We start from the raw sequence: 18,051 nt of genomic DNA on the forward strand, positions 1-18,051 counted from the left end.
GCCAGCACGTCCCTGCCCCCATTCCACCAAGTCCAAAAAACCCTTCAATAGAGAGGCCAGGGAGGAAGACCTCCTACACCAAGGGTCACAAAGTAGCAGGTGAAAAGACTGTTCTCTATGGGAAGAGTTATGTCACTGCACAAAGCGCCGAGGTCCATTAACCTTCCTCGGGATGTGATCTTCTGTCATCCTGTAAATATTTTCTAGGTAATGGGGGACCTCATTTAGTGTGAATGGTCAAAGGAAATCAAATGTCACGCTTAGGGGGCACAATTGTAAACTACAAATAGTTTTCTTGCTGATAGCATCAGTGGTTAGTTGTAATACATTCTCTACATAAAGCAGCGGACAAACTTTTCTGGAACAGAGCCCACTTGAACACCTCGAAAGCATTTTTTACATTAATTGTTTTTATGTTAATGTTATTTATTTATTTATGTGAAGGACCCCCAAAATGTGGTTTTGGCCACGGACCCCCCATCTCAAAATATGATGTTCCAAGGACCCCCCAGAAGCAAAATCTGAGTTACAAATGTAAAAATACATATATTCAGAGATTTGCACACATTTTCACGACTTTTCAAAAATAGCAGATCTACAAGCTTGCAGCGCGGCACTCGGTGCCGCGCTGTGAGCTTGTATACCTGCTATTTTTCAACAGCTAAAGTATAAAATAATGAAGGCCCCTCCCTCCACCTTGGGCCCTAGTAACTCAGTCCCACTTTTTTCCCCCTGTGTGATGCCCCTGCCGGGGCGGGCCCACAGGTTGGTAATTGCTGACATAAATAACCCCACAAGGACAGAGCCACAGTGTGCTTATAGAAATAAGAGAGGTCCAAGTCATCACCATCCTCTGAATGGAGGCCATTTATTTATTATTCTGCTATGATTTATGGGAGACCCTGAGTCTCTTCCTATTCTCTGAGACCTCTCTCTCTCTCTCTCTCTCTCTCTCTCTCTCTCTCTCTCTCTCTCTCTCTCTCTCTCTCTCTCTCTCTCTCTCTGGAGAGGGATGTGATAAAGTGTATCAACAGTTCAACACTCCATACATCCTGCCATGCAGAATAAGGATGACAAGATTAATTCATTGGTCATTTAATCAATCGATTCTCCATACCCTCTTGATCCAAGCCTGGGCAGCAGGCACCGAGTTACAGTTCATGCTAGTCCCTATAGTGCAGTTCCTAAGCAAAATTGACTGATTTTCTGTAATCATTGTTGGAAAGTAACTTAGTAGTCAAGTACTTAACCACTTAAACCCTGTATGGTTGACCGGAGTCCAACAGAGTTCTATGCTAGTGTTTTTTCTGTTATTCTGGAAGGTTTTCACTGAAAATAGCCAATCGACAAGCTCACAATGTGTTGTCGATCTGTGAAAGCTTTTCCCACAATACGAATACTTATAGGTTTAAGTGGTTAAGTACAATCTTACTCAAGTTTTACTTGTACTTGTAAGTATCTGCGCAGCCTACAATTTTAATATAGGATGCAATCTTTCCTGATCAAGGCATACACTTCAGAGAGCTAGGTATGGTTCGGTACGGTGCAACAAGCAGTGTTCGGCACTTGAAGCATGTGCAAAATGTGCCAGTCTAGTCCAGCTGTCATGACGAAGGTGTCTTGTTTAATAACGTGACAACGAGGCAAGGGACAGGTAATCTAATACACACCAGGGACGCCCTGCGGAAAATATGTCTGCTCTGTATTCAGAGAGGGCCGGTGTGGAACACACACGGCATGACTCATCCCTACCGCAACAGTACTTCCGACACACACACGCGCACACAAGCATACACACACTGGCAACAACATAGCTGCAGTATTTCTGCCATCTCGCCATGACGCCATCTTTCTCCAGTTTTCTCTCTGGTAAGCTACATCACATGTCCACCATCTATTCTACAATGTCACCTGCACAAGCTCTTCTCAAACTGTTTCAGCAGACCCAAAATAAAAATAAAAATATTGTTAAAAAATAAAAACATCATAAATGAATCACTTAGCTAGCCTATCCCCGATTTAAACATTTTTTTGAAAATGGTAGATCTACAAGCTCGCAACGCGTCACATGCCATCGGGAGCTTGTTTTTTGTTTGTTTTGGTCATTTGTATTCCTGAAACCTTCCTTTTGATTTTTTTTTAGAATCTTTAATTACTGAAAATCTTTTTATTTCATTATTTTGAAAAACAATTGGGTAAAAAAACAAATGATCCCACTAGTGGCACTGTAGTAACATTTGGCACCACCACCACCAGAAGCTCAAGAGAGGCCAAATTGGGCCAGTGATTAAACATCTTAATTTGAAGGTATGCATTACAGAAAAGTAAAGCAAAGAGCATCAAGATCAGGGATGTCATTCTTGAAAGCATTCGCGGCCCTAGCATTTCACAACTTAACACAGTCAGATAGGTGGGCTATTTTTATGACCAAACAATCGATTGGGTCCCGGCTTGGCTAGGCTAATATGAAACTTTAAGTTCCTATATCACAATGAACCTATTTTTTCAAGGTTTTAAAGAAAAAATGCCTTCTTTTTTACGTGAATTTTATATTATCAATGGAATTGTGGCATTTGGCCAAACATTTGGGGGCCCACTTGACATAATCCTCGTGGTCCACGAGTGGGCCCTGACCCACCGATTTGGAATCGCTGCTCGAATGACAATATGACCGCTATGATGAGAGCATGGGATCCGACAATGTCACAGGCGGCACCAAGTCTAATGAGCTTGTTGGCGGCGTCCAAGGATGATTTCATGGCCAGGTCACCTTCTGCAAAGCCTCTGTCATATTAAAAGGGTCCCAACTCTCCCATCCACCCTCGCCTCACATAAATTGGCTCGATACACAACACCATTCTTGCTTATCAGGGGGCATAATGAACTGAAGGCTGTTCTCCCATCAAAGGCCCTCTGTGGAATAGGCTAATGGGATGATCTGAGGGTGGCGTGTGTAGTGATTCTGATGCATCCTGTTTCACACTGGGCTTATCTTCTGTTTTATTGGGGTGTGAGTGGCTTAAACCATTGGTTCTCAAAGTGGGGTCCGGGGACACCCAGTGGTCCTTAAGGGAGTTCCAGGGGGTCCTCGGTTAAATGATAGTTAGGAACCAAATGGACCCTTATGATTCTGTAACTCAGAGAGTGTACAAATGGAACCAAATGGACATTTGTACACTCTCAGAGTTAAATCAACATTGATTTTACAATATAAATTGGTGAACGTGTGAACCCGGCCTATGCTTTCCTTAAAGCTGTCCTTAAAGGCCATGTACACAGAAAGTAGAAAACAAATGTTGTTTAGTTGAAGGGCTGTGGGGGGCGTTCCACTAAAGACAGGGAAATAATTATTATAGTCAGAAGATACCGATGCCCACTTGGGTAGAGGCCTTCACGGGTCCAATTTTAACTACCCGAACCCAAATGGACTCGGGGAAAATGGAGCCGGACCCAAATGGCCCGTCTATTATTTGGAATTTGAGAACCGTTACCCGACTAGCCCCGAGACGTGATGGATCTGATCCGGACGGCCCCGCGTGTTATTATAAAAATGAGATCCGATACCCGGGCAGAGATGTGGGAACCGGAGCCGAGATCCGAAATGACCGAATGTCAAACGTTATTATGAAGAGGTTTTGATCTGGCCGCCAGCCACGTGTATCAGGGTAACCGATTTCGATAGGGCACGAGTTTTGGTGTAGCACACACATAGAGTAGCACATTCCCATAGAGTATGAGAACGGTCCATGCACTACATGAAAACGGGTGCCCCTATTTTTATTTCTCTTACTGTTGATGTTGCATGTTTCTGCTCGCCCCTGGACATATTTCCCAGTCAACGTATTTCCCAGTCAATAATGCGGACAGGAACAATAAATCCATGTTTTCTTTAGATGTCTATATCTTTCTTCTTAGCCATTGTTAATGATAATCCACTGTTAATTTGTATTTCCCAGTCGATCAATGCGGAAAGGAACAATAAATCCATGTTTTCTTTAGATGTGTAATCTTTCTTCTTAGCCATTGTTAATGATAATCCACTGTTAATTAATGTTGCAGGCTGCATACAGAGCATGTTTGTTTATCATTAAAACTAGTGCCAAGATAGTTCCTGACAAGTCACGTGACGCAGCAAGGCAGCCAATAGCACTGACCGGAGGAGAAAAAGGGAGGGTGCGGGGGTGACTGACAGATGTAACAGCCAATCGCCGGGTCCATTCGGGTATCAGGAACCGCTGTCCTAACGGTCAGAGAACCGGAGACCCAGGGCAGGCGATAACGGCCCCGCCCGCCCCGCGGTAAATGGTCGGAAATGGCCCCGTTACACGGCTCAGACCGGGTCGGATCCCGGGTAATTTCGGATCTCGGATAGACCCGAAGACCTCTACACTAGGGCATACATAGCCTGGTACACTGCCCACAAGATGGCGGTGTACTCTAGGGTATAGCATCAAAACACTGGTATAAGTAAAAGTCACATGCCAGTCTTCTGTCATGTGATTTGCCGCAGATTCTGATGACATCACTGAAACTCACCTTCACGTGTCATCAGGTGAGGTTTTTAGTGCCTACAAGAAAACCTGCGCTGAGCAGGAAATGCCCAAATAAGGCATTTCCTGTGTAGTAGTCCCTTTAAGCCACAGAGCAAGATTGTCTCTTCAAAACATGGGTGGGGGGGGGGGCAGCATAGCTCAGGGGTAGAGAAACCGTTATTAGAGCACGAAGGGTTCCCAGTTCGAATCCGGGCTCCCCCTGAGTTAATGTCAAAGAGTCCTTGGGCAAGACTCTGAACCTCTAATTGCTCCCGGTGAGTAGGTTGGTGCCTTGCATGGTTTCCTCCGCCACCGGTGTATGAATGTGTGTGTGAATGGGGGAATGTAATGCACAATCTATGTAAAGCGCTTTGGATAAAAGCGCTATATAAATGCACCATTTACCATTTACATGTGACTTCCATAGGGAATGAATTGGATGCTGCTTCTTTACCCCCCGCCTCCCCCCAGGGAAAGCATAAAGCATGTGCCTTAAATGTGTGTACACGGCCAAAGAGTAATTTTGCAACACTTCAGACATGTCCCACACTCGTTCCTGGAACGCTGCAATAGTCGTGACAACTTGACAGATGATCACAAAAGCGAGGACGAAATCAAACAGCCCCAAAACGCCAGGATAAGAACATATCGCTGACAGCAGTACCACTTACTGCTGGGGATCCTATTATAGCCAGCCACCTACCGCGCGGAAACTCATTTACGCCTGGGCGAAGATGAGCCCTCTAATCCCATTTCATAAAGGCACAGATTTGACAACACATTAACCAGGGGTCCATCAGGGCTCTATACTAGTACATTTTCTATTTTCGCTCTACATTAAATATCTTATCTGAAAATAGCCAATCGCTGCGCAGTGAGCTTCTTCTTCTTCTTTCGTGTATCATCCTTCGTCCTTGATGATTGGTTTTGACGACATTTTATTTCACAAGATTCCTTGTTACTTAAAGGAGGCCATGGGGCTGGCTGTCATCGTTTCCCCCTTGCTGACGTCAGCTTAGGCAGGGTTTGAATCACTCACCTTCCGCATGAAGGGCATCACTACACCAACGTCGTTGTCAATCTGCTATTATCGGCAAAAGCAGTCACCACAATACGGATGATGCTGGGGTTTAAGTGGTTAAGCTACTCTTTTCCAGGTCGATTATGGCAATAGGAGGGAGTCCCTCCTCATCATAAAATGTGTCTGATATCTGCACGTAGATAAATCAACACAATGTTATAATGATGACGCATTGGGTCTAATTTTGTTGAGACAATGAGTGGTTGGCAAAGGGCCTGGTTGACAAATTGAACAATATCTTCTGTACGTCACCCGTGCGTCATATCATACATAATGTATCTATGGAGGCCCAGCAGTGACACACAATGTGTGAGCATCAGACACATCATCAAAAACCAAGTACAGTAATACCAAGTAGCCTACTGTAGACAGTGACACATTATTTTAGGCACCGGCCTACTCGGGAACATGCAAGTTGGGAAGGATGCAAATAGGTAAATATAATTTATAACAGCACCCTGTTATGCAATTCCTGTTACACCGTTGTCAGAGTGCCAGTTGTGCCTCTGTCTGTGTCCCTTTTATGTCTATATATGGATATCTCTACATCCATTTGTCCTTGTCCCTTTTATGCCCATATATGGAGATCCCTGAAAATGTGACGTGGGAAATTTGCCAAATTAAGCTTGGGCTGGCGTTGCCATGGCAATCAATTGCTCATTTTAGACACGGCCAACAGGGGTGTCATACAGTACCAAATTCGGGGCCCTGTGTACTAGATATACAAGCTCGCAGCGTGGCACCGAGTGCCGCTCTGCGATCTTGTGGATCTGCTATTTTTGAAAAACCTGTTTCTATGTCAGTTGTGCTAAAACCTTTTCATGTGAAGGACCCCCAAAATGATATGTATTTGGCCACGGACCCCCATCTAAAAATATTTAATTCCAGGGTCCCTCCCAGAAGCAAAATTGGAGTTAGAAAATGTTTGCGTAAAAATATATATGTATTTTTATGTATAATATCTTGCACACATTTTCAAACTTTTCAAAAATAGCAGATCTACAAGCTCGCAGCGCGACACTCGATGTATATCTGCCATTTCTTATTTTTCAATAGCTAAAAGTATAAAATAATTCCCCCCCCCCCTTTTCTGCCGGTTCTGGACAACCAATACTACCAACAAATACTAGAAATTCAAATGGCATTAGGTTTTAGAGAAGATGGCAAACCAAGATAAGACATTTGCATAATCTACCCACACTCACACTTAAAAAGGCCAAAAAGGCTACATTATGACCCCAGCCATTTCATACTGTACTGGTGATCCATTGTCAGACATATACTGCCATCTTGTGGCCTTCAAGAGGAGTGACTGTTCAGGGAATCCAATGCATTGCACAAGGGCAGCACATGACTGATTGTATTACTACAGGGAAGTCGTACTGTATACAAAATGTCTTATTTATAGCGACAGCAGACTGGACTAGCAGTATTGTTGCTACATATGGTTGAGATTCTCATGCAAGCTTTTCATTTGTAAGCTTTATATGAAGGGTTGTGTGATTAGTCCTAAATGGATTCTAACATATCATGAATACATTAGTAGGCTTCATAAAAGTCTGAAAAAACAAAATGTGGAAGACTTGAAAGGGTCTGAAAACTATTCATATGCACCGTTATATACTGTATATAGGCTTCAGGGTCTATATTCAGAATACAAATAAATCTCAACATTTTCCTTGTTTGATGTGTTTTAATTTGAACTTGTTTTTTTGAACAACTTTAAGCCATGACAAGGAGCTGAGACTGTGGCAGAAATAATAACATTGGAAGGACTTAACAAAATCCTATGGAAATTTTAAAATAACCATGACATGAAACCAGGTCAATTTTAAACATTAAAACCAAGAGTCAGCTTTAAAATAATTTCTCCAACCAATTTGGACGAACATACAAAACTTAAAAATGCATTTTTGGCTTTTATAATATATTTTTAAATTATTTGAAACTTGAAATGCCAGCAACGTGGACATGAACAAAATAAAAAAACTTTTTAAGTGTTCCCTTTCCAAACTTTTGTCCAAATAACATTGACTTCAAAACATAAGTCCTTAAAAAGCAATCTTCATGTCAACATTTCTCTTACATTTTCTTTTACATTTTGCTTTAGCTTGCTGCCAACAGCACACATCCTCTAAACAAAACTTGGATTCACTTGTATCCCTTTTGATTTTGAATTTGAAAAACACTTTTTAAACTTTAGAATTTCAATGGAAATCCTTCTCAGAACTGGCTGCAACCAGAAGTGTAGCAGTCAAATAAGGTTTTCTGTGTAGCTATGAATTTGCCACGGTGTCAAAAGAATAAATAACTGTCTTGTGGTGAAATTACATTTCTTTCCTACCTGCTTTTGTAGGAGAAGTGATAGTCATTTACAAAAGTAGCCCATCGTACAAAATAAAAACAAAAGGCAGAGTTTCTCAAACTCTGTGGACCCAGAATGCTGAAGGTCTTCAATAATAGCTGGCTTATCAGGTACCCGTTTTTACCTGGGTTCCCAGGTTAAATGCTGTTAAACTCCCTGGGAGAATTAAATAATAGCAGGTTCAACTCATCACCTCCCAACCCCACAGAGGAGGCAGAACCACCTGAACCTGGATCAGAGGGGAGAGGAATTAACTTCCCCATATCCTGCATCTTTCACAAGTAAAACGCACTCGTCACCTCAACGGGGCGAGGGCCGGTTCACCACTTTATACTTGGGAGAAAACACACCTTTGGTTTTTTCTTTTTTCTTTTTTTTTAAATTGAAAAGGAGTGGAAAAAGCTCGTACACAAAGACCAGACGTGTAGCATGGAGACATTTGGCCACCATCGGCCTCATACACGCAAATGCAAACAGGCACACACACATACGCAGGAAGCACGAGAGCTTTTTTTTTTAATTGCCGTTGTCTGAGGAGTCGGGCCACGGCTCGGAGCTGCGCTGGCCGAAGGTGGGTCCCCATGTGCTCCAGGGGTTGTAGGTGGGGCTCAGCTTGCCGGCGGAGTCGCGCGCCACCAGCGAGGGGGCGGGACTCCTGCCGTCCACGACGCAGCCCATCAGGTCGGCCAGGTGGGAGGAGGAGGCGGCCGCGGAGGGTGGCGGCGGGAAAACCGACGCAGAGGGTGGCGGTGGGAAGACGGAGGAGGGTGACGACGGGAACGACGTGGTGGAGGGTGGTGATGGGAAGGAGGACACCGAGGGAGCTAGCGGGAAGGAGCTCGCAGAGGGTGGAGGTGCGAAGGTGGAAACGGAGCCCGGCGGTGGGAAAGAGCTGGCGGAAGGCGGCGACGGGAAGGAGGAGTGCAGCGGGGCGGAGTCCACACTCGTGGACCAGATGGAGGGGCTGAAGGGAGGACTGGACGACCACAGGCTACTGCTGCCCAGAATGGACTGCAAGATACCAGGATAACAGTTATGTTTCAGTTAAGAATGTTAACAAACCCTGCATACTTTGTCGACTGGGATGCCCCAGGGGGCTATAATTGGTACCCTCCTTTTTTCCGCCCTCTATACCAAATCTCTTCGGCAGATCTAGCACATCTAAAAGCTTGTGACGCACATTGCAAAAAATAGCTAATCTAACAAGATGCAGCATGTCGCATTGTGACGTGTAGTTTGATTGTAAAATACCTATTTATTTAAGTAAAGTGATCCAACTATATACCAAATGGTCATGGTAACACTGAGGCTATTCACGAGAAATGCACTGTCAATGTCTGTCAATACAGGAAATGACACTGCTCACTCACTGATGACGAAGTGTATGTTTTTTAAATGACTGTGTGTGTTACATCAGTGTTTCTCAAACTTTTAAATTTCAAATGTCTTCCCTTAACTCTGACAGTGTACAAATGGAACCAAATGGACCCATTAGGGTCCATTTGTACACTGTCAGAGTTACAGACTTGTATGGGTCAACTTAGACCCTCCTAAAGGAACCCACAGAGTCCCTGGAATCCACTTTTAGAACCACTGTGTTCCATAGTGTGTGTGTGTGTGTGTTAGTGATGGGACGATAATCGTTATTATCGTTTATCGAGAATAAAAAAACACTCACAATAATCATCAGATTTAAATTTATCGTGAAAGTATCCTCTGTCATGCACTGGGATCAATTCACCTTTTGTTTGCCGAGCTGCATATCCAGTACCAGTCTTTTTTTCCCCACTCTCTACCAAAAAATAGCCGATCTCCAAGCTCACTAGTGTGTGTGTGTGTGTGTGTGTGTGTGTGTGTGTGTGTGTGTGTGTCTCTCTCTTACAGTGGAGGCAGTGGTGGTGGCGGCCCTGGGGGGCCATGGTTCCTGGGGTTCGCTGGGCCACATGGAGGTGGGGGAGGTGGTGGTGGTTGTGGGACGAGAGCTGCTGCCGAAGTCGGGCCAACTCTGTCGGGGCTCGGCGCTCCTTGAAGATGTGATCCCACTGAACACTGTGGCAGAAGACATTCATTAATAATGAATAGTGAGAATAAGAAGCTAGCAGTCAAATTCATCTCAAGGTGCTCCATCTACAACACTGGAAATATACAATGTAAAGCTCTGACACCAAGTTGGCAAATTACATAATACTAGAAGCTGGGCCGCCCTTCGGGCGGCCCAGCGTCTAGTCGGCGACCTGGCCAACTCGGAACAATGTAAATAGGGAATGAATGCCCCGCCCTTTAATGCGAACCCCATTATACCTGTTTTCATAGGACCCGTTTTGACCATTTGTCTGCCTGTGTCCATTTATGCCCATATATGGAGATATCTGTATCTGTCTGTCTGTCGGTGTCCATTTTATGTCCATATATGGAGATCACTGCAGTTATAGTTCTGGGTCCATTTTATGCCCATATATGCCCATATATGGAGATATCTGTCTATCTGCGTCCATTTTATGCCAATATATGGAGATCTCTGTATCTGTCTGTCTGTGTCCCTTTTATGCCCGTATATGGAGATCTTTGTGATTCTGCATCCATTTTATGCCCATATATGCCATATATGGAGATATATGTTTATCTGCGTCCATTTTATGCCCATATATGAGATTTCTGTCGCTTTTTCAAACAGATGGTCAAAACGGGTCCTATGACAACAGGTATAATGGGGTTTGCATTAAAGGGGGAACCGGCACTGTGTCTGCAACACAGTCGGAGGCACAGACAGATACAGAGATCTCCATAATGGGAATAAAGGGACACAGACAAACAGATGGAGGAGGAGACAAACTTAATGCAAACCCCATTATACCTGTTGTCATAGGACCCGTTTTGACCATCTGTTTGCCTGTGTCCATTTATGCCCATATATGGAGATATCTGTATCTGTCTGTCTGCGTCCACTTTATATGGAGATATCTGTATCTGTCTGTCTGCGTCCACTTTATGCCCATATATGGAGATCTTTGACCATCTGTTTGCCTGTGTCCATTTATGCCCATATATGGAGATATCTGTATTTGTCTGTCTGCATCCATTTTATGCCCATATATGGAGATCTATGCAGATGTCAGACATCAGAATCCGAACCTTTCGTGCTGGTTCCAGAAAATCGTGTATCGGGTCGGGTCGAGCACTGCACTACCTGCTGCGGTGGGGAACGCACGTGCCGAATTTGAAATAGGGAATGAATGCCCCACCCTTTAATGCAAACCCCATGAATGCCCCAGCCTTTAATGCAAACCCCAATATACCTGTTGTCATAGGACCCGTTTTGACCATCTGTTTGTCTTTGTCCACTTATGCCCATATATGAAGATCTCTGCACACACAGTACCGGTTGCGGAAAACTCTGATGTCAGACTTTATGCCCATATCTGGAGAACGCGCGTGCCGGTGGGAAGAAGGGTTCTCGAGATCCGCGGATTACATACATACATACACATTCACAGAGATTTTGTGTTGACTCATGTGGCGTACGTGATGTCAGAGCCTTTTATGAAGTGATGTCACAATGACTCAGCGCTTGCGCCGATTTCCTCCGGAACAGCCTGATGTCAACAATCAGCTCCGCATAAGGAGATTCCGAACGTTTCGCGCCGGTTTCGGAAAACCGCGAGTCGGGTCGGGTCGAGGCCCGGCACTGCACTCCGCGCGGCGGCGGGGAACGCGCGTGCCGAATCTGAAGCCGGTGGGACGAACGGTTCTCGAGATACGCGGATTACAAACAAACAAACAAACAAACAAACAAACAGACAGAGATTTGTCGCATTTATAGATAGATGAGCTTGTGCACTCAACTCTATTAACAACATCCACATTGAAACATGTTGGTGATTCCCACTATGTTTGTGGATATGCTTCACTGAAAATTCATCATCTAATGGTTTTCAACTGGTGGTCCTTGAAGGTAGAGCATGTGGTCCCTGACTATGCTTTTCATTTAAAAATGGGAAAGTGAAGACTAGTTGAGAACCAGTAAAGCAATAAATGACTGGTGACCTATGATGATGCGTCAATGTGGTCAGTTACTGGGAAGTCACATGTCAAGAAATTCCACAGAAAAAGGAGTGGTACTGTTGCTCAAGAAGGGAAAGTGCATCGGATTCACTGGTTGAGTCGTCATTATTAGTAAATGTGCCCATATAATTGCATGTGTCTGCTCATAAGTTACAATCAGTTAACATTGAGTGTAATATACAAGTTTAAAGTCGAAATGAAATAAAAAATACCCTTGTCACACTTTTAGAGCATATCTATAGTGATAATATGGCCATACCTAACACTGGATGCCAAAAAAAGTGAAAATTCCAGTATTTGTGTAAATCAAAATAATATTATCACCCTTAGGAGAATAGCAAACATGTTTAATCAGTATCGGGTCCAAAATCGTTTTCATTTTGAGACGACACAGCGTCGTGTAATTCCACTTTGTGCCCACTAGATGGTAGTGCAAGCCCACCATAGAGCAGGTGCAATATTCAGTGATAAATCTTACCCGAACCCAGGTTGAAAAGGGGACTGGTCCCAAAAGCTGAGAAGGGGTTGCTCAGACTGGGGCCCCTTCCATTCTCAACAGGGCTGAGTAGTCCAGGACTAAGGAAACTGAGGAATTCAAGCAAAAACATACACGATCATTGACATCACAATATACAGGATATATACCGGTATATATATATTTTAGAATGTTCAAGGTTCAAGGTTGTGCTTTATTGTTACGTCTTTTGTACAGGTACATAAGAGTAAAATGTGTTTTTGTTTGGCATCCTTCAGACAACGCAGTGGTATATCAAAATAACAGCAAACGTCTTTGTCCTGTTTTTTTTTTTCTTTTTCCTGTTACGGGTCTGAGGGGAGGGTGGGTGGGATTTGTATGTTCTCTGTTGTTTGTTATTTGCATAAAGAAAATAATAATAATAAAAAGACCTTCATAAAAAAGGGGGGGGGGGGGGGGGAAGCAAACAATATAATAACAGCAAACCACATCTAAAAAAAACACATCTAAAAAAATAACAAGAAATAATCTGAAAGGGGTAATAATAATAATAATAAGACGTAGAAAGATGAAAAAAGAGAGTGCAAAAGGCAAAAAAGCAACGGGAAAAGAAAAGAGCATCTTCAAATGTACATGTGTTGAACTGTGAGGATGGCCTTGAACTCACCCGTCTGAACAGTCACTGTCCAGAGATGACACGTGGCTGAGCCCAGATCTACACACGGCCCCGCGATTGGAACTGCTTCCCCCTGTGGGACAACAAACAGCACACGGGAGCACACTTTGAAACACTTTGTGTACTCGTTACGTTTGACAGTGGGGACAGTTGAGAAGAAGAACTGGAAGAAGAGGAGAAACAGCACTAGGGCTGTTATTACATAATCGTCTAATGGCAATTATTTGACATAGTCGCAATTATTTTGTGATAATAGTTTTACATGTTGAAAAAATGTTTATATATGTTCAAACATTTAAAAAATAGTGGAAATATCAGATCTACAAGCTTACTGGACTCGCTGGACAACAAACTGACTTTGATGCTCGTGTTCACCACAAGACAGATAAACAATGTAGCTTTCAAAAGGATACTTTACAAAATGTTCAATTTAGGTAGGAAACGCACTCAACATGATTATTTAGGCCTAAAGGACACAGCCAATGAATGACTGTGAATGCAAGCAAAAGCATGTTTAAAAACAGGGTTCCCACACATTTTTACCAATTAATTTCCAAAACTTTTCCAAAATATTTAACCCAATTTCCAGGGAGTGCATCTCTCCACTCCGACATGTCTCCATTCCGACACTAACCCTACCTCTAACCCTAACCCTAAACCGAACCCCCATGGGAGTGTCGCCACTCCGACAATAAGAAGTCAATTTCGGAGTGGCAAGCTGTCGGAATGGAGAGAGCCTCCCATTTCCAGGACTATATAACATTAATTTAGCTCAATAACAAGTCGCTTACTCCTATGCACAATGCCCAAAGACAGGTAGTGTATGCCAGTGGTTCTCAACCTTTTCAGGCTGTGACCCCCGAAATAATCATATTTTAACTGGGTACCCAGCACCCTGACGACCACTAAGAGTTGAGGAATTTTGTATAACACGTTTCTATTGTGAAAATAGCAGATCTACAGGCTCACAATGCCTCACGTTGCGAGGCTTTGTGAGCATGTAGATCGCCTATTTTCACAATTTCTGCCTCTAATATTTGACAATTTGGCAATGCATAGCTATTTTTTCCAGGACCTTCTAGGACCCTTGATCAATTCCAAAACTTTTCCAGTACTGGAAAAATATTTTTCTAATTTCAAAATATTTCCAGGAATTTCATGACTGTGGGAACCCTGTAAAAAGAACAGGCCAGGAAAACAGATCCTATGGGCAGGCATGGCACTCACCTGGGCTTTTGTCGTATCCTGCAGCCACAGCAGCAAATGTGGGGTTCCCATTCTGACCGGGAAGTGAAACCGACTTGATGAGTTTGCTTTTACTGCCCACTGCTTTAGGCTCCATTTCACTGTAAACAAACCACAAGGTAGGGCATTCACCAAATATTCGAATATTCTAATATCAAAGTCGCTATTCGACGTTGTTCACCAAAGTTGTTTTTGTTTTTTTCAATGCCCCTGGTGTATGAATGTGTTAATGCCCTATACCAGGGGTTCTCAAACCTTTTTAGGCCGTGATACCCAAAATAAACATATTTGAACTGGGGACCCCCACCCTGACAAGCACTTGGAATTGTAGGTATTACATTTAATGTGACTCGGTTCCCCAGATAAATATTGTGAAAATAGCAGATCTACATGCTCACAACGCCTCGCAACGCGAGGCGTTGTGAGCATGTAGATCGGCTATTTTCACAATGTTCGCCTCTTGCTTACTTAATATTTGACAGTTTGGCCAGTCCTGTCGAATATTCGACTATTCGAATACTTTGAGGTCGAATAATTCGAATACTAAAAATCACTATTCGTGAATGCCCTACCACAAGGTAGATGACGACGACTCGAGACATCTTTTTGCACATTTGTCTTGAAAAAGCAATGATTGACATGGATTTGTTTTATCCATGTTGTCTGACCACAACATTAGCTGTGAACGAGTAGGACACATTTAGGAACATCTGGCCTCTTATTCCAAAAATAGCCCCCACTCTATCGTCAGTGTTCAGGGAAACTTGGAGGAGCTCCATTTAAAACAGACACAGATTTGGACAATCTGCTGAATGACATCACAAGTCCTAAAATATGTGACCCCAGCAGCTGTTTTAATCAAAGACTGTCGAGGAGCATATCAGGGCTTTTTCCATGATTTTAGCCCACTGACTACAAATCATGTATACTTTACATCAGTGTTTCTCCAACTTTCAAATGTCAAGGTTTCCCCTTAACTCTGACAGTGTACAAATGGAACCAAATGAACCCGTTAAGAGTTCATTTGTACACTGTCAGAGTTACAGACTTGTATGGGTCAATTTAGCCCCCCCCCCCAAAGGAACCCACAGAGCCCCTGGAATTCACTTTAAGAAACATTGCTTTACATTACTGTTGACCATTTTACCAAGCATACCACCGTTTATATTTTAGTTTTTTGGAATATGTTGATTTCCCCATTATTTTATTCAAGTGTGATAAACTCGCCTAATAAGAATGATTTGCTTTCCCAGCTAATAATAACGTCCTCATTTAGAAGCCATGGACATTCATTCAGGTTTCACAGACATCTGTGTCTGTGAAACCTTCTTTTCTCCATGGAATGCTTTTAACTTCGTTGTCACACAACAAGAATGTAATTTAGACCCCAAAAGATAAAGGCAGCATAAAGGTCAGCGTTGAATTGTCTGAAGCAAGTAGTTTCTGCAAGTTGGTTTTTCACATAGTACAGAAAAGAATGAAATCCAATGGCTTCCTGTACTGTGGGCAAATGCATAAAAGAAAAACAAAAAAACGATGGTATCCTTTGGGAAATTGTCAGCATGTGATGTATAATATCGTCACTGTCGGGCAGAAACCTCTCCAAGTTTCAAATCTGTAGAGAAAACTCCTACTTCATCATATAAGACTGTCGCACAAGACTAGTGAAAATAGCAGATCTACAAGCACACAACGCTGTGTGCTTGTAGATAGTCAATTTTCACTAGTTTAAATCATTTTCAAAATGATAAATACGAAACATTTTTTTTGGGACATGCTAGGTTTCCACCCGACAACGACGATATACAAAGTGATTTGTAGTCCTTGTAATCTAATTAGCATAGAGTAAACTATGGTTGTGGGCTTACATTGGGCTATAGCTTGAGGGGCTGCCTGAACCACAGGTGGAGGTCCTGGCAGAGCCTGGCGGAGGGGTCCCGATGGGTCTCTTCAGGAAGGGGTCTGCATTTATCGTCTGCATGGAGATCTGCTGCAGGCTGTCCAGGCCTGGGGAGAGAGATGTCGGTGACAGAGCTGAAGCTGCCATTAAAACAAATACAGTGCATCTAGGGCTGTCACGATTATGACATTTTGATTCTACATGATTGTCACTGAAATAATTGCGATTATTGATTTAATTGTGTATTTGTCATTGACAATTACATTTCCGTTTGGCGTGTAGGCTTTGTTGTACATTGCAGATATGACACATAACCTAATATACAACTTTATACTTAAATAGTATATAGTATTGATAGTGGAAATTGTATTTCCAGTGTTTTTGAAAATGTTTGAAAATATATGAACATTTTTCAACATGGAAACGATTATGACGATTATGTAAAATAATTGCGATTACCTCAAGTAGTTGCGATTAGACGATTATGTAATAATTGTGACAGCCCTAAGTGTATCTTAACCACATCATCCCATTCTAGGCGTGTCATAATAGGGTAGGTAACAACACTGTGCGACAACAGCAGTTCTACAAGCCAACAATGCAGCACGGCGCGCTGAGAGCTTGTAGATCGGCTATTTTCGTCAGAGATTTGGTGCAGAAGGAAAAAAGGAGGGGGCCGAATCCAGACCCTTGAGGGAAGAGGTATAGGGTTTAAGTCAGGGGTCTTCAACAGGGGGTCCGGGAACCCCAAGGGAGTCCTCAGAGTTACTACAGGAGGTCCTCCAAATCTTTGTGTGATAGAAAGTTTTTTTTCTAGCGTCCATATTAAGAACTTTAGCCAAAAATAGCAGATCTACAAGCTCACAACGCCTCGCACTGCGAGGCTTTGTGAGCTTGTAGATCAGCTATCTTCGGCAAAGAGGTTTGGTGTTGAGGGGAAAAAGAGCAGACTAAGTACAGAGTGAAAGGTCAAGTGTATTAAGTATTGACGGTTCAAGTGGTTAAATATCTGAAAACACAAATTGACATGAATCCAAAATACATTGTGCTGTCAAACGATGAAGCTATATGGAATCTATGATAAGGTTGTGGGGGTCCCTGCTTCATCTCTCTCAGGGGTCCTTGGCCTGAAAACGTTGAAGACCCCTGGTTTAAGTGATTCTAGATACTGCCTATTTATTTTCTCCCACAATCCTTTGGGTCATTCATTCATCCATTCCTTCAACTTTGTACAGTTTTTACGAACTGCGATAACCCGCCTTTCTTTGAATTCTCAGCTGAACCGATTGATTGGAATTCAAAGTGTGACGGCTGCAGCGGCGGGGTTTGATCTATTGATCAACTTGTGAGCGATGGAGCGTTCACTCACCACTGCTGCTTTTACACAGCGGCACACAGTCCCACTCCGGAGGCGGGGAGATGTTGTTCTCTCCTTCTGATCCGCTGCTGCTACTGCTGCTGCGGGGCCCCCCGGCCAGGAACTTGGACAGGGGCGAGGGACGAATGTCGTCCAACTTCCCGCGAGGCACTGGGGCATTGGGGTGAGGCAAACAGTCACCAACATTTACTGTTCAGGTTCTGCATGAGTGTCTACTTGATAGGACAGCACAAGCTGCAACACTGCGATGCATTTTGCATGGCAAATGTTAATTCTTGTAATCTTTGTTTTGTTTCGCTTTAATGAGTCATTTCATGGAGTTCGATCAGTGAATATT

General features: G+C 43.2%; 1 protein-coding gene across 1 annotated transcript in view; it reads right to left on the reverse strand.

Annotated features, from left to right (window-relative positions):
- Positions 1-7,310: 7,310 nt before the first annotated feature.
- LOC308280381 (transmembrane protein 131-like) overlaps positions 7,311-18,051 on the reverse strand; it is a 49,946-nt gene continuing 39,205 nt past the window's right edge. The window contains exons 35-41 of the mRNA XM_080720643.1: positions 17,706-17,864; positions 16,305-16,443; positions 14,419-14,537; positions 13,183-13,264; positions 12,519-12,625; positions 9,861-10,027; positions 7,311-8,989 (exon numbers count right to left, since the gene is read on the reverse strand). Of these exons, the coding sequence (XP_080576769.1) occupies positions 8,495-8,989; positions 9,861-10,027; positions 12,519-12,625; positions 13,183-13,264; positions 14,419-14,537; positions 16,305-16,443; positions 17,706-17,864 (1,268 nt within the window). The 3' untranslated portion in view covers positions 7,311-8,494. The remainder of the gene's footprint in view (positions 8,990-9,860; positions 10,028-12,518; positions 12,626-13,182; positions 13,265-14,418; positions 14,538-16,304; positions 16,444-17,705; positions 17,865-18,051) is intronic.

Source organism: Nannobrachium achirus (genome assembly GCF_963921795.1).
Source record: "Nannobrachium achirus genome assembly, chromosome: 24".
Classification (NCBI taxonomy): Eukaryota; Metazoa; Chordata; class Actinopteri; order Myctophiformes; family Myctophidae; genus Nannobrachium; species Nannobrachium achirus.